At 41.1% G+C, this 9,509-nt stretch overlaps 1 protein-coding gene across 10 annotated transcripts in view; it reads right to left on the bottom strand.

The window, feature by feature from the left end:
• Nucleotides 1-656: 656 nt before the first annotated feature.
• Nucleotides 657-9,509, bottom strand: part of SHROOM2 (shroom family member 2) — a 186,727-nt gene continuing 177,874 nt past the window's right edge. For all 10 annotated transcript variants that reach the window (XM_048860485.2, XM_048860504.2, XM_048860494.2 and 7 more), the window contains 2 exons: nucleotides 8,136-8,408; nucleotides 657-3,550 (listed from right to left, as the gene is read on the bottom strand). In XM_048860485.2, the coding sequence (XP_048716442.1) occupies nucleotides 3,284-3,550; nucleotides 8,136-8,408 (540 nt within the window). In that variant the 3' untranslated portion in view covers nucleotides 657-3,283. The remainder of the gene's footprint in view (nucleotides 3,551-8,135; nucleotides 8,409-9,509) is intronic.

Raw genomic sequence — 9,509 nt, 5'->3', positions numbered from 1 at the left:
CCAACTTCCCTCCACTTAATTTTAATATCCTGCATACATTTTCCCATTGAGGATTACACGAGCAATCAGAGCTCACGAAAGGGTTACCAATACCTGCTTTTTGTAGTCCACTAACTACAAATCAAGTTAATTTATTCACCCCTTTGACATTTGTATATGATACAATATCTTAAAGGTGAACCAATTCAACTCAATTGCCCATGTTAATTAAAGAGAAAAATCTTGTATCTTCCTCTCTGCACTTCCTTCATAATATTTATTATTAATTATTATTATTATTTGTATGGTGTAGAAAAAAGATAGAGGAAAGTGGAAACCTAAAAACAGCACATGCAACAAGGATCAGTCAGAGAAGGGATGAAAATCATTCAGACCCACTTCTTCCTAACCTTTCCTATTGATCTATATCCTTACATGGAATGCCACAACTATGTACTCCTTCAGTTCGAGATGTGGGACTTGAGACTGATCAGTTAATCTAAATTTAAAATAATTTGTTTGACAAAAAAATCGATTCTGATTTTAGACCAGCAGGTAATTAGTCTGCTACCCTATGTGCTTTATCTTATCTGAGAGATAGCAAAGTGGACATGAGTATCCAATGAAAGAGTAGGTGTCTTGATATTTTGACTGCATAAAATTAATGATAAACTCAGTACACTGAAATATACAGTTTATTTCCTCAAAGTCAAGCAGTACAATTTGTCAGTAGGTAAATGTTAAGTGTCAAGCAAGAAAACTGTACACATTTTCACTCTGGGCTGCAAAATCCAAACGGGGAAAACCTGACAGAAATCTTTTGCTATACAAAGGGATCTAAAATGGAGAGATGACATGAGGTGAAGTAGCAGCCATCACCTAATGATGCCAAAGGCAAAATATTAGCACCGCCATTTTTTTTAAAGCAACAACAGAGCTATTTACAGATTTACATATAACATTGGGAGACAGCCATCTTCTGGTCCCAACTAACAGAGCTTTTGAGCACAATTTAAAAAGAAGAAAGTGGGACAGGGTGACTATATATACTGCTTTGTGAAAACGACAACAGATAGAGCACTTTCAGTATTGCTATCTTTATCAGAAAGATCTAAATCAAAGTACTGTACACACAATGGAATTATATTATTATTCACAGTCACTTTTCACATACACGTCAGAGTAACCACAATCTGTAAAAAAAATTTAAAAAGTCACAGGTAAAACAATGCACACTACTTGACTAAAGCTAAACATAATTTATTTGGGAATTATTTAGCTTAGGGTTTCTTATGGTTAAGGAATGGGTCGAAAGAGAAAACTCACTGGTCCTACTATCAATTAACATAGCAGCAAATATTTGTGGGATTTTGTTAGAAGTCTAAGTTTGGTAAACTGTAAGAAGAAATTAAGGCCAGAACATCAGGTAGACTAAATCAGTAGCCCCATTTGACTTTGATGGAGTTGATTTACACCAATTGAAGATCTGGCCCAGGATACATGAATCAGGATCGTATAATAGGCAAAACTGTCCTTTTAACGTTTATAGCTGTCTGCGAAGGGCTTGGTTTTAGAGAAGTTTTTGTGCCAAGTCCCTGCAATCCAAGCAGTTCACTGATCAGGAAAAAGGGACCAAGAGAAGCACTGAAAAAGGAGGATTTTGATAATAGACAAAGAACCTTTTGTCAATATTAAAACTGCAAGAACAGTTGTAAAGAGTTGATTTTCTCTCATTCTGTTTTATCTTTAATCACTTGTACTGTTCAAAGAGTTTGCTACAGGCTGGTATCCACGCCAGCCTTAAAAGTAGCTCCTTGTTGCAGAATCTGTTTGTTATTGAAATACAGAGATAAAGGGCTTCCTTTATATAATTTAAATAGTCTATACATGAAGCTAAGATTTCCCTTTGCCCTTAAAAGCTATATCTTAACATAGAGATAATACATGTGTACACAGAGCAATTCTGTAGTATTTGTAGGAGATCAAATCAGTTAATGCCATCATAAGAGATGGGTTAGCATGATGCAAATTATCAGAGTTTTACTGGACAGCAATGTTACTATATCACCTCCAGTAGTCTTGAACTGACAAAATAGTGTCCTATCATTAAAGTGTATATGTCAACATGTGAAGTAAAAAAAACAAAAAAAAAAACATACAGATGTTCACAGTTACAAACCAGAGTTACTCTGAATACTGCACTGAACTCACGTGGCTTAGCTGTACTTACGTGGCCTAGGTGTTTATAGTGCATTTGGTGGTGAGGGAAGGAAGAAAGAAATAGCATTACATAGGTCAGCTTGAGTATAATTTAACCATTTATATAAAAAAGGTGAACTGTTGAACAAACAGAAGGAAAATAAAAGCAGTACAGTTTGTCCTGTTAACTTAGTGACTCTTTCCTACAAGGTAGCTGCGCTGGGGGGAAACCCAAAGCAGCAAATAGATTTTCCAAATAGTTTAGTTGATAAATGAACTGACCCAAACTAACAAGGCAACCTCAGTCCCATCTGGAAATCAAACAACTTGGTAAGAAAAATGCTACAATATTAATGGGCCCACAACTGTTTCTATGCCATGCCAAAAAAATAAAATAAATAAAAAACTGGGGAAAAAAGGATGTTTCTCTAAACCATGTGTTCTTAACTTCAGTAACGTAAATCTTAAATGATTTTCAAGTTGGTTTAGCCGCTAGCCAGCTGAGATTGGCTTTGAAATTATTTTCTGAAAGGAGAAAGTGAGAACTTTTCTTATATGATACGTTACAAAGAAAAAGCATCTGACGTACCAGGATCAAAGTGCTGGCAACCTGAACATAATATTAAACACATGACACACGCTTCTCCTACTTGATGGGACCGAAAAAAAGAAAAAAAAGCCCTAAAATTAGAGCTTCTTTATTCATTTACTTTTGGGCTTCCCAGCAGTTTGTACAGCCTCTGAAGACAATAAAGACTATCAAACATCTTATTTTGAAAACCATTATTGTTTGCATGCACTATTGCAACAGACTTCACAATACACTGAATTCAAAGCTTAGAATCTCTCCTCTGCCACCTGCAGAACTTTCTATAGGCTAGGTTGAGAGACGAAGAACAGCTGTAGAGTCGGGGATTAAAAAGAGGCTTTAAAAAATTAAATACATCACCCAAACAACGAGAAAGCTCATTATTGCTCGAATAGCTATTTTTCTCTTGTCTGACTCCGCCTCCTAGACACAGATACAAGTCAGGGTTTTCGCTTGCATACTTTGAAGCTGTGCGCAAGCACCAGTTTTCCAGTCTTTGGTCCGGGCCTTGACCTCTTATCTGAGCCTGTCAGGCTGGAGGCTGTCCGTCAGACACTTGAGTTGCTCCTCCCCCAGCTTGATCTTGTCCTCTAGCTCTCTCTGCTCAATGATAAGGGCTGACTTCATCTTTACAAAGTGCTCATAATCCGCTAGGCTCTCTTCGCTTAGATAGTTAGCCAAAATGTCAAAGACAATACGCTCCCGTCGGTCCAGGTTTTCCTTCAGTTCTTTCGCATCTTCATGCTGCTGAGTCAGCAGCTTCTGCTTCTCTACCAATGTCCGCTTAAGAGAAAGAGAAACATATTACAGATACCAGTTCAAGACAAACAGTCTTCTGGTCAACCTTGAAATCAGTTTTATCTGCAGGGACAAGGATGAAGAGGTGTGTGTATGACGGACTGGGACTAAGGACTTGTCTATGCAAACAATTAGTTCGTGGCAAGCTAGGGAGCGCATGTACACCGCACTAGCCTGCCATGGACTAACTGTCCATGTGGCTCCTGCTGACATGCACTAACAATTCGTGAATGTGCTTTGATCTAGTCCCATTTCAAAGATGACTAGATCAAAGTGCATTAACAAACTGGTATGATGAGTCAGCAGGGTCCACACAGACAGTTAGACCATGGCAGGGGGACATTCACACCCAGATTTTCTGTGAACCCAATGTTCTTGTAGATAAGTTGTAAAACTGCTGCTTAAAGGTTAACTTGATCTCCCAACTGCCACTGATAAATATAAATCTGATAAAATGAATTAATAGAAGAGAATTAAACCTGCAGAGACAGTAAAGCACTTAGGAATACGTTTTATAAACACTGGTAAGTAAGGTCCTTTACTTAGTGCTTAATGGTTTACAGGAAGAATTATAACAAATACAGCTGCCTGTGGGAAGCACTAGCATGAAGTAACATGGATGCCATCCTGATTTCCAGAAATTATTTGCAAGATCTACTTGCATGTGTAACCAGCAATGAATTAAACCCAGATTAGGTCTCTCAAATGACTGCCAGAGCATCAAACTGTGAAAACATCAAACTGTGAAAACACACTGCTTGGGGTTGAGAAGAGTTGACAGAGAGCTCTTCATTATGCTTAGGGCCCTACTAAATTTGCAGCCGTGAAAACACGTCACAGACCGTGAAATCTGATCTCCCCCATGAAATCTGGCTATTGTAGAGGAGATCAGATTTCAAGAGGTGGGTGGCTAGGGAGCAGCGGCTAATGGCTGGGAGCCCAGCTCTGAAGGCAGCAGTACCACCAGCAGCACTGCAGAAGGGAGGTGGCATGGTATGGGGGGGGGTGTCATCACCTTGGGGAAGGGAAAGGGCTGGCCTTCTGGGTGGGCAAGTGGGTGACCACTTGGGGCACCATGGTCACCCCCTGCCCCCAACACACACAGAGCCAGCCCAAGGCCCCTTTCACTTCCAAGAGCTGAGTTCCAGCTGCTGGTCCTGGAGGGGCTAAGGAGGGCCAGGACTTCTTCCTCTGCATGGGCTGCTCCCGAGGCGGGGTTAGACCCATCTCCGGGAACCTCCCCTAGCTGCAGGAAGCTCCACGGCTGCAGGCTGGGAGTCCAGCTCTGAAGGCCTCACAGCCTCCAGCAGCAGCACAGACGTGAGGGTGGCATAACATGGGTATGGTGCTGCTACCCTTATTTTTGCGCTGCTGGTGGTAGTGGCGCTCCCTTCCGAGCTGGGTGCCCAGCCAGCATCTGCTCTCCGACTGCCCACCTCTGAAGGCAGCAGCACAGAAGTAAGGGTGGCCATACCGCAACCCCCTTTAATAGCCCCATCCCCACGACCCTGTTTTGGGTTGGGACCCCCACACTTACAATACCCTGAAATTTCAGAGTTAAATATCTGAAACTGTGAAATTTAGGATTTTTAAAACCCTATGACTGAAATTGACCAGAATGGACCATGAATTTGGTAGGGCCCTAATTATGCTGCATACTAACCCAATATGAACCTGATAGGGTTTTCTTCCTTATTGTAATGTGCACTTTTCTAATCAGAAGTAAAGGAATATGATCATGGGGAATGGGTGTGGATAAGAGTAGGGGCAGAGAAGCAAAAACAAAAGCACAGCCCGTTCAAAAGATCAGCCTCTTCTCACTAGTCCATGCGTCTGTCTTGCTGGTACCCTAATGCATCACTCAACCAGCTCTGTGGAAATCTCGCCTGACTTTCTATTCTGAGACACACTGAATCTAGACAGCATCCCCTGCATTGTCATGAACTGCTATGCCCAAGCAAAGCTGCTTCTCTGCGGTGACCTGGAGCATCAGCAGGAGGACAAAACAACAGGCAGAAGAGATCTATGCGCACGGAAGAAGAGACAAGGATGGAGATTTTGTTTACACACATGGATCTAGGCAAAAAATGTGTAATCACATACCCTGATTTTCAGCTTTGTTCCCTACGTAAATTCTCCTTTGAGTCTCTGCACCATCAAGTGACTGATTCTTATTCTACTAAGAAGTTCAAAGCCAGTCCTTCTCTTGACAGTATCACCCCCCCCGTTCCTCGGAAGATCCTGTTAACTGCTGGAAATGGCCCACCTTGATTATCACTACAAAAGGTTTTCTCTCCCCCCCCCCCCCCCGCCCCCGCTCTCCTGCTGGTAATAGCTCATCTTAAGTGATCACTCTCCTTACAGTGTGTATGATAACACCCATTTTTTCATGTTCTGTGTGTATATAAATCTCCTCACTGTATTTTCCACTGAATGCATCCGATGAAGTGAGCTGTAGCTCACGAAAGCTTGTGATCAAATAAATTGGTTAGTCTCTAAGATGCCACTAGTACTCCTTTTCTTTTTGTCTGTACTGAGTATTAGAAAATGATTTACATTACAATAAGGCTAAAAAAATACAACTACATGTTAATGTGCAGGGGTCCCAGTAACACTAAAGGAAATGATACACATCAACATGAGAATTTGCATATAGAAAATAATCCATGAAGCTGGAATTAAAGTTCAGACTAATTTGATGCTGAGAGTAACTTGACAGTAAAAATTCTTATAAAATGTGCTAAGGATAGCATGCAACCAAAAGACATTTCAGAATTAAAGTTCAATTTCAAGAAACAAATGCTTGAAAATGCTGTTAAAATAGACATGAAATCCTAACTCTGCTCCTGTGACACCAGCCTCATACTGGCTCCTCTTCACCACTCTTGCACACCTAATTTCATAAGCCATTTTTGTAACACGGTATTTTTCACAAGGGCATGGAGGTGGGAGAAGATTATTTTCTTCTCCCACAAAGTACTCGTATGTGTGTGCACGTGGGGAAGATGCACTCAATTCCCAGATTCTTCCTAGAACTCAGAAATGCTGTTTGGAGCAGAATCAATGGCAAACCTCCCTAGAAACTCGTTTACAATTTGAAAACCCCCTGCAAGGCCAGTGACTTTTTTTTTTAAAATGAAAGCCTAAATATCTCCTAGCCATATCATGCCCTTTTAAAGTCCACCATTGCCCAATGGACCATTCATAAAGTCTTAAATTGTCAGTGAACACCTTTGCAAACATGCCTTTCCTGCGTCAAAAACTGGTCCTCAGGTCCACATCTTTTCAGGAAAGATTTTTCACAACATGATTAAAAACCTTAGATCCAGGTCTTTATTAGATCCAGGTCTTCAAAAAGTGTGTCCAAGTTGGGCAAAAGATTGCACTGGGGCCACAGGCCAGCAATGCAAAATCTGACGCAGAGAGGTGCTTTTTTCAGCTTTTTTTTAAAAATGTAACAAACAGGAATCTAAAGTCAGACATGCAAAGGAAGCAAGTCTCAGTTTTAACTATGGAAAGACTGTGGCTACCAGATAATACTATATAGCAATAAGTTTCCATTTCTCTGCTGTTATAGAAAGATTAGTAATCAATACCTGGTCCTTAAAATCCTTCCTACAAACCTACTTCTGCTGAGATTCCTATAAATCACTACCATCTGACACTGATCAGGTAAATAGGAAGCCATGACTTCCATTTTTCTGTCAAACTTTTTTTTTAAAAACGCTGTGTTCCCATCTAGCTCCACCCCATTTCTCTACTTTTTGTCCAGTACTGCATCCTGTCAGTTCTCTAAAGCAGGAACCATTGTCTTTGTTACATGTCTGTACAGTATCTAATGTAATGGGTCCCAATCACTGACTAGGGTCCTTGGTTCTGCCATAATACAAATTAATAATAGGTCTCAGAGTGGTAGTCAGATTAGTCTGTATCAGCAAAAACAACGAGGAGTCCTTGTGGCACCTTAGAGACTAACCAATTTATTTGGGCATAAGCTTTCGTGGCCACAAAAGCTTATGCCCAAATAATTTTGTTAGTCTCTAAGGTGCCACAAGGACTCCTCATTGGTTTTTTTAAATTAATAATAGTACACTGTCGACAGTGTGTATGGACTGGAACTCAAATACAATCTGTTCATTTTTAAGCATCCCAAATTGCTGAGTCAGACAATTACTTTTAGTTTGTTCTCCCCCACTTATTTTTTCTCTTCTTTGTTAAAGAAACAGGAGGCTCCTCTGCTCATCATCTTTCATCAAGGCACTTGTCTTTTAGTGTTTCAGAAAGAAAGGCATGTCAGTGCTTTTAAACACCCTGCTCTCCTAAACCTGGGCACAAAGTGTCATGCATTCTTCAGGGCCAAGCCACTTGTAGTGGGTGTATTCTGAGTGAAAGCAAGGCAAGGTTAAGAGTATTAACGAGATCTAATGAAAGCATCCTGATGTGAATTATCAACACAGCAGTTTTCTCCCCTCCACTCTCTTGCCCACCTGGTGTTCAAATAAAAAAAGCCTACCACGCTGGTTCCTTAAATACCGAAATAATACTATTGCCCTTTAGCAACCTGCCTTACCCGTTCCTCAGGAGAGGCATTTTCATCCAAGTTATTCAGGGCATTTTCCACCCTGGCCAGTCGACCTGACAGTGACAGCAGCAGGTTGACCACTTTGTCCAGGTCCCCAATGAACATCCTGAACTTGTCAAACTCATTAGGTTTGCAGACCTCTTTCACAATAGCCTCCACCTCATCTCCGAGTGCATTGTTTGCTTGGATGTCTTCCAGGAGCGTCTCCCGAGCTTCGCGCAGCACCTGCAGCTTCCTACTGATGCTGTCAATGAGTTTTTGCTGTGGACAACAAAAGGGGAGCAAGAATTTATTAGATACACTTGACCCAGCAGATTCCATCTCCCCTCCTAGAATATATCAGTTTACAAAGCCCAAAACAAAACAGGACCCCTCTACTGTAGATTCTTAGGCCTCAATCTTCCTCTCATTGAGGTCATCAGCAACACTCTCACTGACTGAGAAGATGGATCATGTCCTTAATTTGCTTTGTTACATGGCAAACCCCCAAAGAAACACCAGCCATTGATTCTGATTAGCAGTGGTCTGTGTGTTTATGACTGCAAGGGAAACTGTGATTATGGCTGTGACTGTTGTCCAACTAGAGAATTCAAGTCTACAGATAAAGTTTTTTGCAAGCACATTATCTTACATTTCATTGCTAAAAAAGGCTTTCAAGCTCCAGGAGAATTACTTCACATGGCAAGAAATCAAAGTTACTCTATCTTGTTTTTTCTCCACCAGGGAAAGGGGGAGAAGAAATGAATTTGTTCTTTGTCACTCACTGGGCTCCCAGGATTCTCTCCATTTCCTCCCCAATCCTGTTATAGACACTCCTTTGTGATAGATTAAGGGCAAATCTGCGACTCTGCCTACCGTGGAGCTGAGAAGCCAATCAAATGTCAGTCCAAGGAGTAGAACACTTCACTTAAGACATATGGTCAGCTGGCCAGAGAGCAAGGAGGTACAGGTGTTCACAGCTGATTCCTGGCCCCAATTCTTTTGTCCTCGTCATCATGCTACGTGTTACAAGAATTCTTCATGTCTCACACGTTGAGGGTGTCACTCATTTAAGTCCCAAAGTTATCTGCATCCCACAGAAATCTAGTCTCCCCTCACTTTTATGTAGAAAATTGTTTACACAAGAACCAATGAATCACAAAATTATTATTAAGGAATAAACACCAGCATCACTGCATGAATTTTTATGAGTCCCTGTCACACAATGCAACCCACATCTGGGGCATGGCAGGTTGAAAGGTATGCACATTACAGACATAGGATGTTCATCTAGGCCTTGGTAGTGTTCTGGATTCAAAAAAAATCAGGACACAAACTTTTGATAGACCTAGGTCTACGTTATAAGAGCTCACCCTTTGGCAA

The sequence above is a fragment of the Caretta caretta genome, chromosome 1 (genome assembly GCF_965140235.1).
Source record: "Caretta caretta isolate rCarCar2 chromosome 1, rCarCar1.hap1, whole genome shotgun sequence".
Lineage (NCBI taxonomy): Eukaryota > Metazoa > Chordata > Testudines > Cheloniidae > Caretta > Caretta caretta.
Note: the sequence above shows the minus strand (reverse complement) of the source record. Positions and strands in the feature narration are given on the sequence as shown.